The sequence below is a fragment of the Hippocampus guttulatus genome, chromosome 22, assembly GCF_054856545.1.
Source record: "Hippocampus guttulatus isolate MCC_2025c chromosome 22, RoL_Hgut_1.0, whole genome shotgun sequence".
Lineage (NCBI taxonomy): Eukaryota > Metazoa > Chordata > Actinopteri > Syngnathiformes > Syngnathidae > Hippocampus > Hippocampus guttulatus.
Window position 1 is genome coordinate 8,228,752 of NC_141282.1, and position 22,947 is coordinate 8,251,698.

The 22,947-nt window shown below is 52.2% G+C and overlaps 2 protein-coding genes across 7 annotated transcripts; both read left to right on the forward strand.

Annotated features, from left to right (window-relative positions):
- Window positions 1–2,486: 2,486 nt before the first annotated feature.
- LOC147186457 (uncharacterized) lies at window positions 2,487–5,193 on the forward strand. The gene is made up of 7 exons (XM_086102716.1): window positions 2,487–2,644; window positions 3,200–3,360; window positions 3,422–3,523; window positions 3,586–3,711; window positions 3,803–3,844; window positions 3,941–4,035; window positions 4,940–5,193. Exons 1-7 carry the CDS (start codon window positions 2,635–2,637, stop codon window positions 4,953–4,955), a joined length of 552 nt encoding a protein of 183 aa, XP_085958842.1. The 5' UTR covers window positions 2,487–2,634; the 3' UTR covers window positions 4,956–5,193.
- Window positions 5,194–5,792: 599 nt separating this feature from the next.
- On the forward strand, window positions 5,793–22,812 carry shank3b (SH3 and multiple ankyrin repeat domains 3b). 6 transcript variants are annotated; one of them, XM_086102710.1, is made up of 28 exons: window positions 5,793–5,959; window positions 8,437–8,648; window positions 10,295–10,626; window positions 10,695–10,790; window positions 11,249–11,320; window positions 11,399–11,507; window positions 11,892–12,043; window positions 12,120–12,249; window positions 12,471–12,508; window positions 12,630–12,746; window positions 13,092–13,169; window positions 13,472–13,538; window positions 13,667–13,889; window positions 14,074–14,252; window positions 14,352–14,465; window positions 14,679–14,754; window positions 14,839–14,921; window positions 15,031–15,155; window positions 15,237–15,369; window positions 16,045–16,125; window positions 16,201–16,218; window positions 16,538–16,668; window positions 16,756–16,849; window positions 17,756–18,304; window positions 18,420–18,704; window positions 18,765–19,869; window positions 19,999–20,025; window positions 20,411–22,812. In XM_086102710.1, the coding sequence occupies exons 6-28, from the start codon at window positions 11,417–11,419 to the stop codon at window positions 21,003–21,005; spliced, it is 4,491 nt and encodes a 1,496-aa protein (XP_085958836.1). In that variant the 5' UTR covers window positions 5,793–5,959; window positions 8,437–8,648; window positions 10,295–10,626; window positions 10,695–10,790; window positions 11,249–11,320; window positions 11,399–11,416; the 3' UTR covers window positions 21,006–22,812. The 6 variants fall into 6 exon arrangements, with proteins under 6 accessions (XP_085958836.1, XP_085958837.1, XP_085958838.1 ...); XM_086102711.1 differs by having other exon boundaries at window positions 10,295–10,466; window positions 10,587–10,790; XM_086102712.1 differs by having other exon boundaries at window positions 10,295–10,466; window positions 10,587–10,790; window positions 13,670–13,889.
- Window positions 22,813–22,947: the final 135 nt, after the last annotated feature.

Consider the following 22,947-nt stretch of genomic DNA (forward strand, 5'->3'; position numbering starts at 1 on the left):
AGCGTCTGGCGGAATCCCCTGTCAGAAGGAGTTTCAACTCCCACCTCCGACAGAGCTTTTCCCATGTTCCGGGGGAGACGGGGGACATTGAGTCCGAGTGGACCATGTTCCGTGCCTCTATTGTTGAGGTGGCCAATCTGAGTTGTGGCCGTAAGGTGGTTGGTGCCTGTCGTGGCGGCAACCCTCGTACTCGCTGGTGGACACCAGCAGTAAGGGATGCCGTCAAGCTGAAGAAGGAGTCCTATCGAGCCTTTATGGCCTGTGGGACCCCAGAGGCAGCTGACGGGTATCGACTGGCCAAGCGGAACGCAGCTTCGGTGGTCGGCGAGGCAAAAACCCGAGCGTGGGAAGAGTTCGGTGAGGCCATGGAAGCCGACTTCCGGACGGCTTCGAGGAAATTCTGGTCCACCATCCGACGTCTCAGGAGGGGGAAGCAGTGCACCACTAACACTGTGTACAGTGGGGATGGGGCACTGCTGACTTCGACTCGGGACGTTGTGAACCGGTGGGCAGAGTACTTCGAAGACCTCCTCAACTCCACCAACACGTCTTCCTTGGAGGAAGCAGAGTCTGAGGACCCTGAGGTGGGCTCTCCTATCTCTGTGGTTGAAGTCACCGATGTGGTTAAAAAGCTCCTCGGTGGCAAGGCCCCAGGGGTGGATGAGATCCGCCCGGAGTTCCTCAAGGCTCTGGATGTTGTGGGGCTGTCCTGGTTGACACGCCTCCGCAACATCGCGTTTTTTTAAAAAGGGGGACCGGAGGGTGTGTTCCAACTACAGAGGGATCACACTCCTCAGCCTCCCAGGGGTGCTGGAGAGGAGGGTCCGTCAGGAAGTCGAGCCTCAGATTGAGGAGGAGCAGTGTGGTTTTCGTCCCGGCCGTGGAACAGTGGACCAGCTCTACACCCTTAGCAGGGTCCTCGAGGGTATGTGGGAATTCGCCCAACCAGTCTACATGTGTTTTGTGGACTTGGAGAAGGCGTTTGACCGTGTCCCTCGGGGAGTTCTGTGGGGGGTGCTTCGTGGGTATGGGGTACCGAACCCCCTGATACGGGCTATTCGGTCACTATATGTCAGAGTTTGGTTCGCATTGCCGGCAGTAAGTCGGAATCGTTTCCAGTGAGGGTAGGACTCCGCCAAGGCTGCCCTTTGTCGCCGATTCTGTTCATAATCTTTATGGACAGAATTTCTAGGCGCAGCCGAAGCGTTGAGGGCGTCCGTTTTGGTGGCCTCAGTATTGCATCCCTGCTTTTTGCAGATGATGTGGTGCTGTTGGCTCCTTCAAACAGGGCTCTCCAACTCTCACTGGAGCGTTTCGCAGCCGAGTGTGAAGCGGTTGGGATGAAAATCAGCACCTCCAAATCTGAAACCATGGTCCTCAGTCGGAAAAGGGTGGAGTGCCCCCTCCGGGTCGGGGGAGAGATCTTGCCCCAAGTGGAGGAGTTTAAGTATCTTGGGGTCTTGTTCACGAGTGAGGGCAGGAGGGAGCGAGAGATCGACAGGCGGATCGGTGCAGCGTCTGCTGTGATGCGGACGTTGTATCGGTCTGTCGTGGTGAAGAAGGAGCTGAGCCAAAGGGCGAAGCTCTCAATTTACCGGTCGATCTACGTTCCAACCCTCATCTATGGTCACGAGCTATGGGTCGTGACCGAAAGAACGAGATCCCGGATACAAGCGGCCGAAATGAGTTTTCTCCGCAGGGTGTCCGGGCTCTCCCTTAGAGATAAGGTGAGAAGCTCGGTCATCCGGGAGGGGCTCAGAGTCGAGCCGCTTCTCCTCCACATCGAGAGGAGCCAGATGAGGTGGCTTGGGCATCTGATTCGGATGCCTCCTGAACGCCTCCCTGGTGAGGTGTTCCGGGCATGTCCCACCGGGAGGAGACCCAGAGGAAGACCCAGGACACGCTGGAGTGACTATGTCACCCAGCTGGCCTGGGAACGCCTCGGGATCCCCCGGGGAGAGCTGGAAGAAGTAGCTAGGGAGAGGGAAGTCTGGGCTTCCCTGCTAAAGCTGTTGCCCCCGCGACCCGGCCCCGGATAAGCGGTAGAAGATGGATGGATGGATGGTTTTGCTGGTTTGTGGGACAGTTCCATTTGTTTGCCTGAAAGTGTTGCACTTGTTTGTCTGTGAGGGAGAGCATGTTTTAGTTCACTTGTTTGGATGGGATGATTTCAGGAGTATCTGACAGTGTGTTTGTGTAAAAATGTTTTGGTGAATATGAGTGCATCAATTGTCTGAAGTGTGTGAAAAAGGTCACGAATGTGTCTCTGAGTGGAAAGAAATATTTGAGGGAAACGCATCTCATGTATCATCCTCATGAAAAGACAACACGCAGCCAACTCATTTGTAACCAGTTGCGTTGTCATAATGAACGAATAAGGGACAACGACAGAATTCATTTTTAGTTAATTTGTACTTCTTAAAAGGGCCTGCAACGGTTTCCGATCGAGCGTGGTATGAAAATACAGTACTGATCTCGGGTCAGTTTTGCGGCGCAGCGTCACTTCCGGGATGTTTTGGGACTGATCTCAGACTGCGGTGGGTTTCGCGGCAAACTCAACTTTACGGCCCCCTTCGCTCGCCGACAAACAACCCGGAAGCGACAAAAAAACCCACTCAAAACGCAAACTTGGGCATGTTGACTTGTGAGTAACGCGACTATTTGTTGTGTTTGTAGGCCAACCATAACCAGAAGCCGCTGGCTAAAAAGTTAACATGATGGAGTGCTGTTAGCTTAACGCTGCTAAACTAACTAGTAACATTAGCATGAACGACACCACCTAGTTGTTAGCCACCTCGCCAGCATTCAAATGTTTGAGGTCTTAACGTCTTAACTTTCTTGTGTTTTAAATTATGACCCTTAAAACTCAACAGAATGCTTCAGAGACGGTTTATGCTTTATATTGGATAAAACTTTATTGTCAAATGTACTGTATGTGTAACATACAGCACAGATGAAATGTCTTCCTTTCTATATCGTCTAAATAGGCACTATAAAAAAGGTAGACATTTTATTTGATGTATATATGTTTTTTAAAAGTATGTCTGAAGATATTTATTTTCCTGGGGTGTTTATTTCCGGCCCTCTTTTGGTTCGTTATTGACTTGAAATCGACTGGCGACCTGTCCATAATGTAACTGCGAGTGATTGCTGTACGACACATTGATGATGATGTCCCTGCGTGCTGTTCCATGCTCAGTGGACATGCCGTCCAACGTGGAGATCAAGGCCAAAGTCAGCCAGCCGCTGCAGTTCGCCAAGATGGCGTCCCAGCTCAGCCAATCGGAAGGCACCGTCATCAGGCAGCACGACACCTTTTTCAACTGTCGCCAAGGAAGACTCAAGCTGCGGGACTTCATGGTACGTCCGCCCGTCCGTGCGGCAGCGAAGCGTCAACGCGCCTTTGTTTGTTTGTGTTTAGGACGGCTCGGGTCAGCTGATTTTCTACGAGCGTCCCGACACGGATGGACCCAAACTGTCCCGATACTCCATCAGCCCCACCTCGGACCCGACCAGCCTCAAGGTAGAAACACTTTTCCCGTTTATGTACGTATGTATTTATGCCTGCCATTTGCATTTGTTCAGGCTGTGCTGTCCGAAGCCCTGGGTGTGAAAGGCGAGGTGCGTAAAGAGCGGCGTCTCTTCCTCATTGGTCAAACGCGGGTGCACTTGGACGCAGTGGACGGCCTGGGACACTACATGGAACTTGAGGTCTTGTTTTAGTCATCTAGTCCTCATGGCAATTTGTGCTATGTGGGCCGATCATCATTTGAGTCAGTTTTTTTATTTTTTTTGTCACCAGGTGGTGATGCGCCCGGACCAGATGCTGGAGGACGGGCAGCAGGTGTGTGTGTGTGTGTGTGTGTGTTTTATTTCTCCCTTGTCAGATACAGAGTAGCTGCTGAAAAGCCCGTCGAGACTCATCCTTTTATGGTGGCAGGTGGCCAAAGGTTTAATGGAAGAGCTGGGCGTGACCAAGGAGAGTTTGGTGACAAGAGCCTATGTTGACTTGCTGCTGGAGGGACACACTGACACGTAAATCACACACGCAAAGCCGCTAAACTGAAAACATTTGTTTTCCAAAAGAAATCAACCGTGCTCAATGGAAAGCTTCTCAATTTAAAATTGATCATCCAGCACACTGAGCATGGACCTGATCTTGTATCCTGTATTTTTTGTTGCATGATTTTTTTGATTACTTCTCATAAATACAGCTGTAGGAAAAAAAAGACCAAATAAACACGAGACCTTTTTTGACACATGACCGTTTTTCATTTTCTGCAAATAAATGCTCAAAATGAAAGGTGTCACGGTAGATTTGCGGTTCGTGTTGTAAGAAGTTTATCGAAAATTGATTTGAACTTATTTTCATTCTTTCATCACAAAATAATTGTTCTGTTTCATACCATATAAAATAGAGTAGGAGTAAAAATAACTGCTCTGTTTTGTTCAATCATTTGTTGGTTATTATAATACCATTTCACATTAGAAAACATTGTGAAAATAAACTGTTTTACAGACCTTACAAATTTTGCCTCCATCTCATGTCACTCTTCCTTTTTAAAACCAAAAATTTCTACTCGCATCAGTAATATAGAAACAACAGTTAGCAATAAGAAAACCGAGAAACAAGCTCCTTTATGTGCAATTAAGATGCCTCTGTGAGAATCAAACGGAGCAAGTGGCCTTAAGTTTCCTCTTTTTTTGTGGCGAAGCGTCGAGTGACATTGTTGTCATGGAAACCCGCGCTTGCCAGTAAAGTTCAAGTGAACCAAAAAAGTCACATTTCCGGAGCGCTGAATGCCTGGCGGAAAACCTCCAGCAGAGGACGCTGTAACACCGCAGCTGCAAAGACGCCAGTGATTAATTTGCTCTACGGTGGTCTATTTTTTTTGTCTCTCGTAAAGAAACGTTTTTAATGAAGTCTTCCCCCCCTCAGATGTCACGGACCGTAACTGTCCTTTGGGGGCGGAGCGGATTCCGGCCGTGGCAGCCAAGTTGCTCCAGGCAAATTGACAGATCGAGTCAAGTCAACCGTTTTTCAATGTAGTGAACTACATCATGTATATGTCGAGTGAGGCCTTGAAATACAAGTGACCAGACTGACGTGTTTTTTTTTAAGATAAAGCCGTCCTTTGGACTTGTGAACAACCGTTTGCAAAAAGAGAATTAAATGATGACAAACACCTTTGAGGAGCTTGCGTCGGCATATATTCTTTCTCCTCCGCGAAGGCTGACTTTGGAGTGACTGTCTTTGTGTTTGTGTAGGTTTAGAGAATACTGCCCCCAGGTGGCTAAGGCAGCACAATGTCAACTGAATTGATGCAAAAAAAAATCTTGACATTTACATTACTTTGTTGTTATTTTTGGGGTGTCTGGAACAGCTCGCTGGCTTTTCCATTCATGTCAATGTCAAAAGATAAGTTGAGATTCGAGCGTATGGAACGAATGAATTCCATTGCGGTAGTTTTGAGTTTTTGAGAGCCGAAATGGTGGCGAGGGAGCGATTTTGAATCGAGTCAGATTTGAATTTATTTGCTTTCCCATCATGCACCAGGTGAGCTTTGATAGGCCAGAGTGGGGCCCCCCACCTTTGCTGTTCGGGTGCATCGTCGTCATGGCAACAGGGCCGCTCCTCGACACCCACGCCGATCACCCCGATTCTCTCGCTGTGGAAGCCAGCGAGCGAGAGGGGGAGAAGAAAAAAAAAAAGCGAGTGAGCGAGAGGTGTGTTTTCAATCCCACGCGTTGGAGTGGGAGATAACGTGCGCATGTTCACGCGTGCATGTGCGTGCGTGGGCTGAAGCGACCAACCAGCCTTCCACTCATCCTGCGTCTTCCTCTCTCCTCTTCATCTTCCCGTCTCTCCAGCTACTCCTCCTCCTCCTCCTCCTCCATCAGCTTCCTCTTCATTTTCCCATCAGTCATCAAGATGGAGAACAAGTCGCTGCTCTGCTGGGTGAGTCGCTGCACAAATGTGTGTGTGTATGTGCGCGCGTGTACGTGCGCGCCTGTGATCAGGTCAGCATCACAACAGCTGCTCGTTCATGTGCTCAACTTTTTTGGGGCGTCCTCTCCAGTTGTCTCCTTCCATCACACGCTCTCGTGGGCGTGGCCTGTCATCCGCTTGGTCGATCACGCCTGAGCGTTTACGCTAAGATCACATCAGGTAAGAGTTGTGTGAACTGAGGAGTTTCTTGAAGGAACAGTTTGAAGTTTCCTCAGTTCAACTTTTGTGAGGCGATGGCTTTTTTGTCCCGTGGATGCCCCCATCCTGCTGCGTTGGAGACCTCCGCTTTCCTCCTGGGGCTTCCTTGACTTCCGGCCTCTCCTCTCGCCCCTGTTTTACTTGACCACTCCTCTCCTTTCCCTCACCGCCTCTTCTCCTTCCCCCCCTCATTTCCTTGACTGCTGTTCTCCATTGTGTCCTCAGTTCCGAGACGTCTCCTTTCTTCACCTCCGTTTTCATTTGTCACCTCGCCGCTCCCTTGACTGCTCCTCGACACTTCCTCCCCTCGGATCACCTCCTCGCGTCCAACACGTCTCTTTTCCTCGCCTTTCTTGCCCATTTGTCACCTCCTTGCACCCTTGACTCCTCTTTTCCTTCCCTAATTTCTCCGCCAACTCCCCTCCATTTCATTTCCTTCACTCGTCGCCTTCCTCACCCACTTGCTCCCTTGACACCTCCTCTCCTTCTCTCACCTCATTTCCTCAATTCTTTCCGTCCTTCAACACGTCCTTGTTTCCTTGACTCCTCATCTCCTTCCGCACCTTGTCGTTTCTCTTGGCTCCTTTCCTCGCCTCCATCTGTCCTTCCTCCTGATCTATCTCTCTATCATCCTCCTTCCTTCCTTCCTATTTCCTATTTACCTTTCCATTGTCCGCATTTTAACTCTTTTTCCTGACCTCCTTTTCGCCCAGACTCCTCGCCTACTTTCCTCATCTCCTTGTTTTTCTTGACTCCTCTCCTTTCCTGACCTCCTCCTTCGTTTGAGTCTTCCCTTCCTCTCTTTTTCCAATACTTTGTTTCGTCACCTCCTCCTCATGCTTTCTCTCCTCGCTCGCATGTTTTAATATTGTTCCCCTTTCTTTTCACCTTCTGTCTTAGCCAGCCCTCACTTTTTTCCTTTTTCCTACTTTTTTTTCTCCACCATCCCCTCATCATCGTGTGTGTGTGTGTGTGTGTGTGCGCGCGCGCGCTTGTTACGTAAGCGCGTCAGTGAGTGTGTAGGCCGCAGTCTATCTGAGAGTTGATCTGGTGCTCATGCTCGGAGGGGGAAAAAAAAAGACCACTTCAAGCAGGAAGTGTCTCTCTTTGGCACATCACGTGGTTGTCATGGTAACGTGTGAGTCTTCAGAGACAAGTTAATGTCTTGTGTACACCGGGTTTTTGTGAGAATAACAACAAGCCTCCGTGTTTGAGCTGCTAGTGATGTGAGAAACTTGACAAGATAAAGTGTGTGTGTGTGTGTGTGTGCGTGTGTGTGTGTGTGTGAGACAGAACAGTGGATCTTCTCAACTCCTGCCATTGGTTGCCATGGTAATGGGCAAGGGGAGCTCCATTTCCAGCACGTGCACGGCATATAGGTGTGACCACAAGTCGATCAGATTTGGATCAGCATCTGGATTGGATGGTCGTACATCTTGAATGTTTGGCTTGTAGTTCAACTCAACAGTGTCCTAAATTCATAGCCGACATCAAGTGTTTATGCAGCTAACCCACGCGCACCGTCACTCACGTGCGACAACAAACCGGATGTGAAAGCGGATCAGCTCTAGATCTGGATCTCATGCTTTGTTTTCTAAACGTGTCAGTTGAAGTGCAACTTGCAAAGCATCACAAAACATATTTGTCAAGTGACGTGGTCCACCACACACGCGTGTGTAAAGAACTGGCAAGTGATCTGGATCAGGATTTGGGTCTCATGGTAAAAAAATTCACAGAAAGCTCACATGATGTGGATCAAATGTGTGCGTGTGGTTGCGTGCGCGTCTTATCAGAGTTGTCCAGCTTCTCACCTTTTCCTTCCTCGCGTCCGTTCCTTCGCCCACACAGACGGGAAACAGGAAGCGTGACTCAAAGGAGGTTATTGTGATCTTTGTGGAGAGTGGAGATTCTTTTTGCTTCTGACATGTCCTCTTGTTGGGGCTCTGTCACCATAGTGTCTTTGTTTTTTTTAACAATTGGTGATTCTTAGTTGCTTCCATTTCTTTGGTGACATTTCATGACATTTGTGCCAATTCCATCGTGGCAAATTAGCTTTTAGCTACCAAGTTAGCATCAACCCTACTCCTCGCTCGAGAACAAAATGGCTGTCCAGTAATTGTCTTCAAATGGCCTCCACCAACCTGCTGCTTTTCTTTTCTCCTCTCACCCTCCCTCCCCTTTTCCACATCCTGGCACGCCCCCCCCCCCATCTTCCTCCCCCTTCCCAGGATGGGCCGACCAGTTCCCACAATAGCGTCTGAAGGTCTCCCCGCCGCCGTCCGCCCGAACCGTCTCCAGCGCCTCCCGGACGTCCAGAACGCAGAGCGACCCCGTCCGAGTGGACCGGATTGGAAGCAGATTGGAAGCCTGAAGCAGGAACGCCGTCAGGCTCGGGAACAGATCGTGCTTTGGAAAAGTTGGATGGGAGTGCTGCCAATAGGTAGGAGGCTTTAGCCGACGCAACACGGGATCAATCCTTGCACTAGCTGGATGCTCCCTTCGGTCATCAATTACAGGAATTGGCAGACTTGACTGTGACTCGGAATTGAGTTGAGGAGCTTTATTCACACGAAAGTGTGTCTTTGGCGCCTCCTCCGGGCATCTGGGTGCCAAGGAGTGTTAGTTGAGGAGCTTCATGTCTTGCTTTGCCACTACGCTCAGCAACCTCGGTTCCAAGCGATGACGAAGTGCGCTCAGGAGCATTATTCCGATCACAGATTTGCTTTGCCACCATCTGGTGGCTTTTTGCTGCCAGGGAACTATGTTGACGTGAGTCGATGTGCCTCACCTTGGCACGAGTAGTGGTTTGCCAACATCTTGGTTTAAAGGAACTATGGTGAACTCAGGAGAGGAGCTCCTTTCAGGCCAAAGTATTGCGGCCATCTTGTGGCCTCTTGGTCTGTCACCAGCCCAAAAGAAAACGACAAATCTATACTTGTAGTTCTTGGGAAAAGAGCCTTTTCATGGAGCAGGAAAACATTGTCTCAAAATAACAAAACTTTATCTTAAAAAAAAAAGTCTTTAGGTCTCAAAATTGCCCACTACTCTAAAGCAATGTCTTTATTTCTACAAAAATAAGGGAGCGCGCTTGGCTCGCCAAAATCCCCCTCACAATCATCTCGCCGCCATTTGACGATGTCCCAGATGTGTCGGTGCCGGACGGAAAAAGAGCGAGAGTCAGCAGGTAGGATGTACTTTTCGCACGTCAAACTGCGAAAAATGTGTTCGGCTGCGTTGCCGTAGCAACTGCGAGCATGTCGACCACACGCGCACACGCAGAGTGACACAGTGAGGTTAGCACAGGATTCCCTGCTATTCCAGTTGCCATGACAACACGTCACTCGCCAACTCACTGGGATGCGAGCGGCCGTTCGGTTTGGGGCTTCATCAAGTGACTGGTGGTCTTCGTCAACGGGAAGTAGAGTCGCACAAACAGGAAGTAGAGAAGCGCCGGGATTGTACTTTAGTTTGCTCTTGGCAGAGTCACTGACGGACGCCTAAAGGCAACTTTTGACACATGACCAAGAAATCGTTCTTCGGAAATGATTGGGCCTTGGATTCTTCTTGGAATTCATTAGGGTGTGCGCGCCTGCGGTCTTGAAAAACAGGAAGTGATGTCACAATCCGCAGCTATTATTACCAATGCCGAATGCGGAGGTCGAATGATGTGTGCAACATGACTGAAACGTTGAACAGTTGGACTTTCAGAAGGTCAAATGAAGTTCGCCTGGAAAGGTTAAAAAGATGTCGACAATGAAAGCCCACTATCCTGAGTCATATATGTATTTGGGGGGAAAAAGGGGGGGGGTAATCACTGAGTCAGAAACATAAGATGATCGATCGGAAAGCAGTCCTTGCACTCTTCACATGCTGCAAAGCTGTAAGTTTGCAATGCTATGAAAGTGCAAAATACGCAATGCGATGTTGGCATTATTTTGGTCCGCTGGGCCAACCTCACATTCCTCGCCATATGACTTTGAACGCGTGCGGCTTCAAAAGGCGCGCCCGGCTTGGGTGAGTGACGTGGGCGCCGGCGAATGAGTTTCTTCTGGGCTGCGTGACTGGGAGCGACTTCCTGTCTTGCAGCCACATGCCTCTGAGTCCGGCTGCTGACGCCAAACATGATCGCCCACGCCAACAGGCGGTTACTAACGGCAACCCGACAGGCTCTCCCGTCGCCCGGGACGACGACGCGGAGGACGCGCCCTCTGGAAACAGCATCGTGGTCCGCATCGGCATCCCGGACCTGCAGCAGACGGTAACACACGCGCTAGCTAGCACGCTTCCGGGGCAACCAGGAGGAAGTGCCGGCCGGCCGGGCCAAAGTGAGCAAGTGTGGCATCAAACATGTCCGTGTGTGCGTCTGTGGCTCTCTCAGAAGTGTTTGCGGCTGGACCCAGAATTACCCGTTTGGACCAGTAAGCAGAGGGTTCTGGTCACCTTGACTCAGTCTCTGTCGGATGTTTTGAACTATGGTCTCTTCCAGCCGGCGTTCAACGGCCGAGCTGGCAAGTTTCTGGACGAGGAGCGACTTTTGAAAGAGTACCCTCTCCCAACCATCACGCCCATTCCGTACCTCGAGGTGCGCTTTGACCGCAGATTATTTCACTCGAGCCAGGCTGTGTTTGGAATCACTCCCTGGCCGTTAAAGTGGAGCCCGGCGATTTGCCTTGAGGAAAGGGAACTGTGCCGGCCGGTCCTTGACCCCACTCCCGGCTCAAAATGAGGTTCCTCAACTCCGTTCAAAAATAGTTCCCCGACACCCAGATGCCACCGCAAGTGGGGACTATACTTTGCTCTTTTTCGTGAACAACAGGTTCCAAAAACAAATCCGGTTCCAAAAACAAATCCGAATTTGGTGAAGTAGCAAAACTCCAACCGGGAATATGTGGGTTGTTTTTCATTTGGCTGATGAGCGAACGACATCCAAATCCCTAAATAGTGTCTTGGGAATAAGCGACTGATTCCGAACACGCCTTTAAAAATGTTCAGTTTTTTTTTTCCTCCCCTGTGCACTAACATTGCGACGATTTCTTCCAGTTTCGTTACAAACGCAGAATTTACACGCAGACTTACGTAGATGACAAGCAGCTGGCCAAGCTGCACACTAAAGTAGGCCACGAACTTCTCACAAAGTTGATGACAGATGAGCGAAAAACCTGTGCTGACCAACTCGTTCGTCCGTCGCAGGCCAACCTGAAGCGATTCATGGAACATGTCCACCAGAGGAACGTGGAGAAGGTTTCCAAATGGCTGGAAAAGGGCCTCGATCCAAACTTCCACGACTCAGACAGCGGCGGTGTGTACACAGTCTTTCAATGTGGCCGACCATCGCAAAATGTTGCCCATACCTCGGGTGAAAAAGTTCCACCATGTGCAGAAATGGGCGCCGTGTCTGGTGGTTGTCTTTTCTCGTCAAACGATGTGACAACCAAGGGATGTTGAAAAACTGCTTTGAATGGGATTTCGATCAAATATGATTTAAAAGAAAAAATAATTTTAAACATGATTTTAAAAACATTTCCAAACGTATTAATTTAGTTTGAAATAATCCATCCATCCTCGAATGCCCCCCCCCCCCCCCCCCCCGCCGTACTTTGTTTATTGTGAGCAAGATGTCAAATGGACAACGGACATGCTTTTAATGTGAAAGTACGGCGCCGTGTGCCCCTCCTCCCCTCAGAGTGTCCGCTGACTCTGGCGGTCCAATTGGAGGAGAGCTGCGAGCTCATCAAAGTTCTTCGCAGCGGCGGCGCTCACCTGGACTTCCGCACCAGGGACGGAATCACCGCTCTGCATCGGGCCGTCATGTGCCGCAACAGCTCGGCTCTCACCGTAAGAGCGTTTGGGCGGCAGCGCCAGCGGCAGCGCCGACCCGCCTCGTCCGTGACTGGCTTCCGGTCCTTTGCAGACCCTGCTGGACCTGGGTGCGTCTCCGGACTACAAAGACAGCAGGGGGCTGACTCCCCTCTATCACTCCGCCATGGTGGGAGGGGCCCCCTACTGCTGCGAGCTGCTACTGCAGGACCACGCCACGCTCGGTACCTCAAACGTCTTGCTTCCTTCTGACTGAAAGTTTCGGCTCTCGAAGTAGGGCTTCTCACTTGGGTTACGCATTCAAAAGCGGCTTTAGATGCGAATGTTTGGCTTTGGTGAGAGCTTTCAAGGTCAGCTCTCAAGGCTTTCGTGGAATGGGGAGGGAACTGGGGTCAGGAACAGTTTCGGGTCACTGCTAAAAGGTTTCTGGTTGTCCTGGTTACAGGCATGACCGACGAGAACGGATGGCAGGAAATCCACCAGGTGACAACCGCTCACTCGCAGCCACCCACGCCTGCTCAATCACTTGCTGAAATCATCGCTACAATTATATGTACACATATAGCACACGTAATCACGCGTGCGTACGTGTGTCCGTGCCTAGGCATGTCGCCATGGGAACGTGCAGCACTTGGAGCACCTGTTGTTCTATGGGGCTGACATGAGCTCCCAGAATGCATCGGGAAACACCGCGCTGCACCTCTGCGCTCTCTACAACCAGGTAGGAGGATGATGCATCAAAAGTGCTGCGAGGCCTCCCTCTTGTGGCCACGTTTTGAAGCGCATCTCAATCTTTTTTCTTTTTTTTTTTTTTGCATTTATTAACCGTTGTTATTTACCTTTTCCTTTCAGTCATGCTAATTGAATCGTTATTTCATTACAGTTGTCTTCCATTATTTTTTTTAAATAAACCTTTTCAGAATAAAGCTTCAATCTCGTTTAAGAGTAATTCTTCGGCCTGCTAAGCTACTGGATTTTAATGTTGGCCATGATGGCGGCACTAGACTTGTATTTTGGGGAGTTTTCAGAAGTCGTGATCACGGCTGTTGTTTGCTGCCTTCTGCAGGACAGCTGTGCCAGAGTGTTGCTGTTCCGAGGAGCCAACAAGGATATCAAGAACTACAACAACCAGACTGCCTTTCAGGTCACAACTACAAATGCCTCACTTCATTTGAGGAGACAAATACGCTAGTTACTAGGCACAAACACAACAAGGAATTGAAGTGGCCAAAACTACTCAATTAATACAATAGAAGAAAATAGAAAGTAATTTTATTTTTGTCAGGAAATGATTCATTGCCGTTCATTTCAATCGGAAAAGACATTTTGAGGTGGGAAACGCTGCGCTTGTGATTTTAACTTTTTTTAAAGGGACAATTCGACTTGACCTCAAAAGGTCTGAAAGCCAATGTATCATCTAACCAAGATGGATGTCTGTCTGTGTAGGTCGCCATCATCGCCGGGAACTTCGATTTGGCCGAAATCATCAAGATCCACAAAAGTTCTGACGTCGGTGAGTGCCGCGCCTCAGAATATTATCGGACCTGACGGCTCGATAGCTACTATACTTTATTCATCCACTCACAAGGGAAATTGAGGTTACGAATGAGCGCTGAGGCTCTTTGTTTGTGCGTGCGCAAGCAGTTCCCTTCCGAGAATCTCCATCGTACACCAAGCGGCGCCGCCTGGGAGCCATCAGGTCCCCGGCCGGAAACGGCCTGTCGTCGCCGCGCTCTCTGATTCGCTCGGTGAGCGACAACGCCCTGGAAAGCCCCGCCTCCTCCCCTGGACCATCCCTACAAAGCCTGGAAACGCACCTCGACGCGCACACGCACTCGCTACGACGACATACGCGCCGCCTCAGGTGAGTGTGCCCGCGGGCCGCAACATGGCCGCCAAGAAATGGATGAATGAAGATGTCGAAACGTTATTTCGTTAGTAGATTTTCAAATATGCAAGATTTGGCATGCACACTTCACAGTATTGAAAGTTATTCTCCAAAAACCCAACGTGTGACAAAACGCGCATCCGGTACATGTGATCTTCAGTCCGAGTGGCGGCGGAGGTCACGTGGAGAGCAGCCCCCCGTCGTCTCCCCCCGCCACCCCGCAGTTGAGGAAGAAGCGGCTGTACAGCGCCGTGCCGGGGCGCACCTTCATCGCCACGCGCTCCCACGTACCCCAGGGCTCCGGAGAGATCCAGCTGCACCGCGGCGAGAGGGTGAAAGGTGACGAGACCGGCAAAATGGGAGACTTTGTTTGGTTGGGGGTTTTTCTTTTTCTTTTCCCAAGGACAAAAACTCATCATCTTGATTTTGCATCTCCAGTTCTGTCCATTGGTGAAGGTGGATTCTGGGAAGGCAACGTGAAAGGAAGAACAGGCTGGTTTCCTGCCGACTGCGTTGAAGAAGTTCAGATGAGGCAGTATGACCCCAGGCTTGGTAAGCAATTTCAACATGTCATGTCCAATCCAATCCAAATTCCCTTTTCGGACAATTTTTCCTCCATTTTTCATCCTATCACGCTGTCGCCCGCCGATTAAAAGGTTGACTCGCATCCGAACCGGTTTGCGGCCCTGTTGTTAGTTGAAGCTGGGCACAAGCCATGGAAGAAAGACAAAAAGTCAACTGGAATGAATTGAGAATGCATTTCAGAGACGAGGGAGGACCGCACCAAGAGGCTCTTCAGACATTACACGGTGGGCTCGTACGACAACTACACCTCTTACAGGTGACTTGTGCACCTCACAAAAGTCGCCGATAAGTGCTTTTATCGATGAATCGCTGCTAACGACTCCCATCGCGTTGTCGTCAGTGACTACGTGATCGAGGAGAAGATGGCCGTGCTGCAGAAGAGAGAGAGCGAAGGATTTGGCTTTGTCCTGCGAGGAGCCAAAGGTAGGGGGTTGAGGGGGGGCACGCGCTCTCGGGATTAGGGACTCTCTGTAATGTGAACGCTCAGTGGCGCGCTCCTCACGGAAAGAATCTCGCTTTGTGCCGTTGCAAGCCGAGACTCCCATCGAGGAATTTGCCCCCACGCCGGCGTTCCCCGCCCTGCAGTACCTGGAGTCTGTGGACCAGGGTGGCGTGGCCTGGAGAGCCGGTCTACGGACCGGAGACTTCCTCATTGAGGTTTGATCGTTCCCTTTCTTTGGTTGGGGACAGGCGCGAGTGGCCAAGATTTTATATCGTCATCGATATTGCTGCGTGCAGGTGAATGGCGCAGATGTGGTGAAGGTCGGCCATCGCCAGGTGGTGGCGCTCATCCGACAGGGCGGCAGCCGCCTGCTCATGAAGGTCGTATCCGTTTCCCGCAAATCCGACACCAACCTGCTCAGAAAGAAAGGTTTGCGTTTCCTCCTCCGCCAAGTCGAGCCTTGCTAGCACCTCGTGGGCTAAACAAGGACGCGCGGATTCTAGGACGCAAGAATATTCGGACACAGGTTTGACAGATACACACAGAGACATGAGATGGGATGCAAGGACGCTACGATACAAGTCGAGCCTTGCTAGCTCCCTAGTGTGCCAAACAAGGACACGAGTATATATGACACAGTGACACAAGAATATGAGGACACAAGTGCGCTAGTGCACAAGGATGCTATGGTCCGAGGGCATTTGAGGGATTCTAGGACACACGGAGGGTACAGATACAAGTAGAATAGTACACGAGGGTCTAAGTGCACCCGAGACACAAGTAGACAAAATGCACTCGAGCACAAATTCGTCAGGGACACGTGAATGCTAGGACAGAAGCACACTGGACACATGTCCACAAGATTTGTAAAGTACACGAATATTAGGACACGAGTCAACAAGGTACACTCAGACTGAAGGACAGAAGTCGACACGAGGACGCGGGTACTGTACACGAACGAGTGCGCTGTGTCTGAAGGATGCTCAGACACAAGTAGACAAGTGCACCGGGTCACAAAAATGCTCGGACAGGAAGTCCACCAGCGTTGACTGGACTGCTGCTTTCTCACCAAGTGCTGGCATCCGATTGGTTTTCCTCTCTCAGCCCCTCCCCCTCCCAAGCGAGCCCCCAGTACTTCGTTGACTCTTCGATCCAAGTCCATGACCGCTGACCTGGAGGAGATAGGTAAAGCACACACGTGCGCGTGCACACACAAAGTCAATGTGTAAGAGGAGTTGTTGACTTATTTCCTTTGTGCAGCCAGGAGGAGGCGTTTTGGTGAGTCATGTAATCATCGAGGTCACACTGCGCGCCCTTTTACACTTACCGAACGTTCGTCAAAGTGCTTCTGTTGTGTGTGTGTGTGGGATGGAAGATGTCTGTCTGTTCGTGAGATTACGGTCGCTTTTTGGAAAAATAGTCGCAAGTGGAGTCTGAAAAATCTTTAAACTGGCAGCACTCACTTTGCTTTTGTAATCGAGGTTTTCTCTGCATGCAGCCATGTTGCTAATGCAAAACAAGTCACATCAGAAGTGGAGGGGGGGGGGGGGATAGAATGGGGAAAACAAAAGTGTTCTGACAAAACGCCGGCCTGCAGAGAAACTGGATGACATGTTGGCGGGGAACACACAGGAAGTTGTTCTGCGGTCCCGGCCCGCCGATGACTTCCGGGCGGCCACAGTGAAGCAGAGGCCCACCAGCCGCAGAATCACTCAGGCTGAGATTAATGTAAGATTCTGGAGAAACGCTAACAAAATGCACACCGCGGTGCTCGTCACACTTGAATATATTGTGTGTGTTTGTGTGTGCTTGTAGTCGTTGTTTGAGCGTCAAGGTCTGGTCCCGCCCTCCGGCCCGGAGAAGAGCACCATGGCGCTGCCCCGAGGAATGTCCAGAACCAAAAGTTTTGGTGAGTCTTCACAGGAACGTTTCAGTCTCAGTCCAAAGGCAAAGTTGTGTTGGCAGCAGAATACTGGAATCCCCCAGGGCAGGTTCTATCAAGAGGCAAGAGAAGGTTGGAATTCCAAAGAAAAGGTGTGGAGTCCGAAAAACAGGTTCTGGTTTTGACATATAGTTCTTGTCAAGGTTGTAGTATAGACGTAGGCTTTGAGGAGCAAAGGAACGGTTGAATTCCAGAGAGAGGGCATGGCAGGCAAGTACTGTAGGACAGGCGTCCCAAACCTTTTTTGCCCCACGGACTGGTTTATGTCAGACGATGTTTTCAGGGACCGGCATTTAAGGTGTGGCGGAAATAATACAACAAAATAATATGGTATGAGCTGCGTGAAAACTGTGGCGTTTTCAAAATATAATAACAATAACACAAGGAGCGTATAATCTGGCCGCAACACTCTGATTGCGATGCTAATGTTTAATGCCTTCAAAATACGATACAATGCAAATTCAAAGTGCATGAAAATGACGACTCACCACGGCCCCGAGCTTGATTTTCTGCAACCAGACGGTCCCATCTCGTAATAGGAGACAATGACCCTTCAAGTGTGTGTTTTATGTGCAGTCTACTTCGTAATTTTGTTTTAGTCGCCGTTGCCGCAGAAAACCCCGCCTCACACAGGTAGCATGTCGGAAAGTGACATGTAAGTTCTTTCTGTGCGGCCCGGAACCAAATGCCCTGCGGACCGGCGGTTGGGGACCCCTGCTGTAGGAGACCAGAGCGCCGCTCGTTTGAGCCGCATTCGTATGGCGGGACGATGATGCCAATTAGCCTCGCTGTTACATCGCAGCGGGGCAGAGCGGTTTGCTCGCATGATATCGGAGCCCGAGACTGACCAAATGCTGACGTGTCACCGTCCAGGCACCCCCGAGGACGACCGCATCTCCGCTCTGATCCACGAAAGTCGCTTTCCTCGCAGCTCCTCTCTGACCGACAGCTTCATCCCGCCGCCTCCCCAGACCGCGCCGCCTCCGCCTCCATCCCCGCTCTTCCTCCTGGACTCTGGGCCGCCCCCCTCCTTCCTCCCGCCTCCTCCCCCCGCCCGAGGGGAGGGCCTGACCCGGTCCAGCTTCAAACCGGGAGCCGAGCCCAGGCTGCAGGAGCTCTCGGACACGCCGTCCAGGAGCCACGCCGAGCGCCAGAGGAAGGCCCGCTCCATGATCATCCTGCAGGATACGACGCCTCAGCTGCAGCCCGAGTTGCACGCCGCTGCCGCCGCCATGCACGTGTCCCCCTCGCACACTTCCACGCTGTCTCTCCACACCGCCGCCCTCGGACACTCGCCGTTGTCACGCCGCAGAGGACGACCCATCGAAAATCCATACGCCAACGTGGGACAGCAGGCCCCCCCGGCCAAACCCCAAAGGAGGAAGTCACCTCTGCTCAAACAACTTCCTGTGGAGGAGCAAGGTAGGTTGTTGTTGCCGCCCTGGTTCTAGACCCAAGGAGGGCTTGTTTCCTCGGCCCGCCATCAAGCTTGTCGTCTTGAGGCAAGGTTTCCGTCACCTCCGCGTCTTGTGCACAGGGCTCAAAGACCAGGACTCAAAGTCAGAGGCCAGCGCCCCAGGCAGCCCCAGCAGGGCAGAGCTCTACCAGCAGCAGGTTCTGTCGGAGCGCGCTCGCGTCCACGGCCGCCGCTCCTCCCTCTTCCTATCCGTAGAGGGCGCCGTCTCCGACAACCAGGCGCCTCCTCTCCTGACCCAGAGTCACTCCATGGACGACCTGGGCGAGCTTCCGCCACCCGCGCCCGTCCTTTCGCCCTCGCCGACCCCGCACACCTTCCTGCACCCGCTGACCGGCAAGCCTCTGGGTAAGAATTTTGATGACAGGGGTCATTTGGAGCACAATCAAAAATGTCTCCCCTCCTCAGATCCTTCGTCTCCACTCGCCCTGGCTCTGGCCGCACGGGAACGAGCGCTCACCGCCCGCACGCCGAGCCCCGAGCTGCGACTCAAACATGCCTCGGCTTCCGCCACCCCTCTGCCCACCCCGGCCGCCAGCCCGGAGGGCCGCCATAAGCGCACCCCGGTCCCCACCCCGCAGAGCAGCCCCGAACCCCGCTCCAAGCGCACCACCCCGCAGACCAGCCCTGAGCAGCGAAGCAAGCGGACCACCCCTCAGAGCAGCCCCGAGCTGCGCCACAAGCGCGTAGCTCCGCCTCTCTTCCCCGACGGACAGGTGGAGCGTCCCGAGGCGGAGGGCGGAGTGACATCGCCCGCCGGGCCGTCCCCTGAACGCTGGAGACCCGTCCCACTGGCAAACCTGGCCAACGAGAGCCACCCGGCTTTGATTGACAGGCGGAGAAGCCTGACCATAGGGAGCTCAGAGGAAGAGGGCGGTGCCTATACGGTGACCCTCCCGCCCGCGCTGTTGTCATCCAGCGACGAGGAGACAAGAGAGGAGCTCCGCCGGATCGGCCTGGTGACACCGCCCCCTGGTTTCGCCGCCCCACCGTCCCCCCTCGCCGTAACCCCGCGGCGGAGCGGCGAGGGCGATACGGGCCAGGACGATGACGAGGAGCCTCGTGACGGCTCGCTGCCTCCCTCCATCAGCTTGGCGTCGCCGCCCGCACCGCCTTCCCCCTCCTCGCCACCCGCCGGCCACCCCTCCTTGGCTCTCAAACCCCGCCTCCGCTCACCCATTGGCCGTGGCCGCTCGGCCCTCAGGGACCCCCTGCTCAAGCAGTCGTCCGACAGCGAGCTGCTCCCGTCCTCGCCCGCCTCCCCGGCGGCCACCCGCCAGCCGCGCTACCTCTTCCAGCGCCGCTCCAAGCTGTGGGGGGGCGGCGAAGAGGAGGGCCGTCCCGCCGCACTGGGCGGCCAAGGGTCCGCCTCGGCCCTGGAGTTGAGCGCCAGGGCAGAGTCGGGCCTGGACCTTGCCAACAGGCTCCACCTCCTCAACAAAGATAGCCACTCCCTGGGGGAGGAGCCAAGCCCTCTCGACCCCGGTCGCAGGTCCCCAGTTGGCGGGGCCAGGTACGTTAGCTGCGTGCGTGGGTGCGCGTGTGTCCATTATGTCGATGTACGCATGTTTGCGCCAACCAGGGTATAGCTTGAGGCGTTTATGTGTGCGCTGTAACATAAGTGCGGTTTGTGTTTTTGCAGATGTGTGGAGAGTGGAGAGAGCAAATCGTAGGTTTTTATCTCTGGTAAACAATTCTTGTTTTTGCTCTACGACACTAACGGTTGCTAACCACTACTCGACCGTGTATCCAACGTTTGCGTCGCTTCACAAAATTAACCGACTGCCGCGACGTTTTTCAACCAGTGTGCCACAGCTCCTTATGGGATGATCCTCTTGTTGTTGGACCTGACTTTCCCGCTTTTCCCTCGACCAACAAGCACTTCTCGCACAATTTTCAAGGGTCACTCCAAGTCTCTGAAATTGTTGGGGTTTTTTTGTTTGTTTGTTTGTTTCCCTGCACGTCTGCGTAGCAGTTCTAGCAGCAATCACATTCAAGTTGTCGGGCGAACATGCTAACTCCTGCTTGATGCTAACAGTGACGTGATGTCGCAGGTTGTTCTCCAGTCTGGGCGAGCTGCACACCATTTCCCAGCGCGGATACGGCCCCACCTACACGGTCCGCCCGGGAAGTCGCTACCCCGTCACCCGCCGCAGCCCCTCCCCGTCGCCCTCCTCCTCCGACAGGCCGCCGGGCCTGGGCTCCTCCCCCTCGCCCTGCTCGGAGCGCCCGGACCTGAGCTCGGGCCGCGGTCTGACCATCCTCAAGTCGTCCAGCCTCAGCCTGCCGTCGGAACCCAAGGAGGTCCGCTTCGTCATGCGCAGCGCCAGCGCCCGAACCCGCTCCCGCTCGCCCTCGCCCTCCCCGCACGCCTCCCCGTGCCCGTCGCCCGTCCTCAGCGGCCCCCTGCTGGCGCTCAGGCCCTGGAGGCAGCGCCCGCTCAGCTTGTGGAACAAGTACGACGTGGGCGACTGGTTGGAGAGCGTGGGGCTGGCCGAGCATCGCCAGCGCTTCCAGGAGCACGAGATCGAAGGCTCGCACCTTCCCGCCCTCACCAAGGACGACTACGTGGAGCTGGGCGTCACCCGGCTGGGCCACCGCATCAACATCGAGCGGGCCCTCAGGCAACTGCTGGACGCCGCCACTTGACCGCCGTCGCCGCCATAGGTCTCCTCTCTATTGCTTTTCTCAACTCAGCTCTTTGATCGCCGCGGGGGTTTAAAATCCTTTCCACCGCAACCGTCAAGACGTGACCACTTGTCTTGATTGATGGTCGCGGTTGATTGAATATGCCTAACGGTCGTCTCCATCCGTCACCGTCATCCATCAGGTCCATCTGTCAAGTCCGTCCCATCCATCCATCATGTGTGTGTTGAGCAACTCCATTCGTAACGTCATCCATCTCCTCTGTCCGTCATGTCCGTCCCATCGTGTCCATCGACCAGTTCTCATCGACTTGACAAGAAAAAGTAAGTCAACTCGTGCACCTAGTTGATAGTTGCGAGCCCCGATGCTAAGGTGTTAGCTTTGCCGAGACTGTGTTGGCGATCAGAGAGCTGATGTGATTTTTTTTTCCCTTCCAATTATTAGTATATGTACTGAAAAATATGAGTCTTGATTTTAAATATTTCTGAATATAATGGCCTGGATGCACGCAGCGCATTTTGGCGTTGGGTGTCAGGTGGCACGTTAAAGTCCCTGTCAAGTGAAAATATCTGACACACCACAGAAAAAGAATGGTGTCGACCATCCCGCTAGATTAGAACGCTTCATAAAGTGAGGATTCAAAATGGCGACAAATGAAGCCCTCGTCGCTTGTCTTAAATGCGCGAGGTTTATCCCACGGGCCTTTTTCTCTCTGCAACAACGGGGCACTCGAAAGCGGCCGCCACGCCGGCTGTCAAGTCGGGCTTGCTGTTTTTCTCCTTTGTCTCCATGATGTGCGCACACTCATGGCGAACAGCGAAGGACTCTCAAGCGGCATAATCAGCCCTTGGCTGTTACGTTGGATTCACTTGAGAGGGTTTTTAATCAAATGCCAGCCGACCTTTAAACCGGAACCGCCTTGCAGTGCATGAGGTTAATTTCCCTCATTTAGATTTTATGAGCAACGATATGCTAGTGTTGACTTTATTCTCGTTTCACTTTGGGTTTCACAGTTGAATGCCTCGTCACCTTGGCGACGCCTCAGAGTTATTGATTGTCGAACTGTGCGTGTGCGCGTGTGTGTGGTACGTGTTGACTGGACATGGTGCTACATTGTTGGAAGCCATTTGTACAGAAAGTAACTTCATCATCCTTGAATCAATTGAAGCAAATCCATCAATCCCCCCCCCCCCCCCCCCCCCCCGCCGCCAAAGAAGAAAAACAATCAAGCATTCGGGCATCAAGGTCGTTTGAGGAGTTTCCACTATGCCATGAAGGGTGTGTTTTGATTTTTACCTTACTCCATATGTGGAAATTTCTGAAACATTTTCTTCTAGCATGCGAGTCGCGCTAGTAAGAAGGACCCCTACAGTGCATTCTGAAGGTTTCGAACGCACACTAGAACATCCGAAACGTATTCACAAGGAAGTAGAATAGTTGAAACAAATGATCATTTCCGTATTCAGTGACTTAAATCCCACACGGACGCACCGGCTCGCTGACATCTTGGAGTGTCGGTCACTGTTAGCAAACGGGACATGGGCTAACGTGCTCAAGGGCGCTGAGCTCATGTAAACATTAGCACGTAGACTCGAAAGAGAAAATGTAGCTGAATAGGTATTCCTAATTCATGAATAAGCAATAGACTGCTGCTGGTGGTGAAGTCCTCATGTATCATCAAATGGTGACACGCATTCATTGATTGATTGATTGGCTTTGTTGTTTCTTTGTGCTCTTTTCTTTCTTTTCTCCCACACACACACATACCAAACATGTCATGTTTCTAATAAAGGCTCATTTACTACTACAAGGCCCCCAGGCACTGCTTTGGATACACTGATCTGTTCTTGACACACACACAGGCACAAGTTCAGGTTGAATTCCTGGAAAAACAAAAACAGCATGAGGAGAGAAGTCGTTGAAGCTGAACCGTGAGTGAATGATT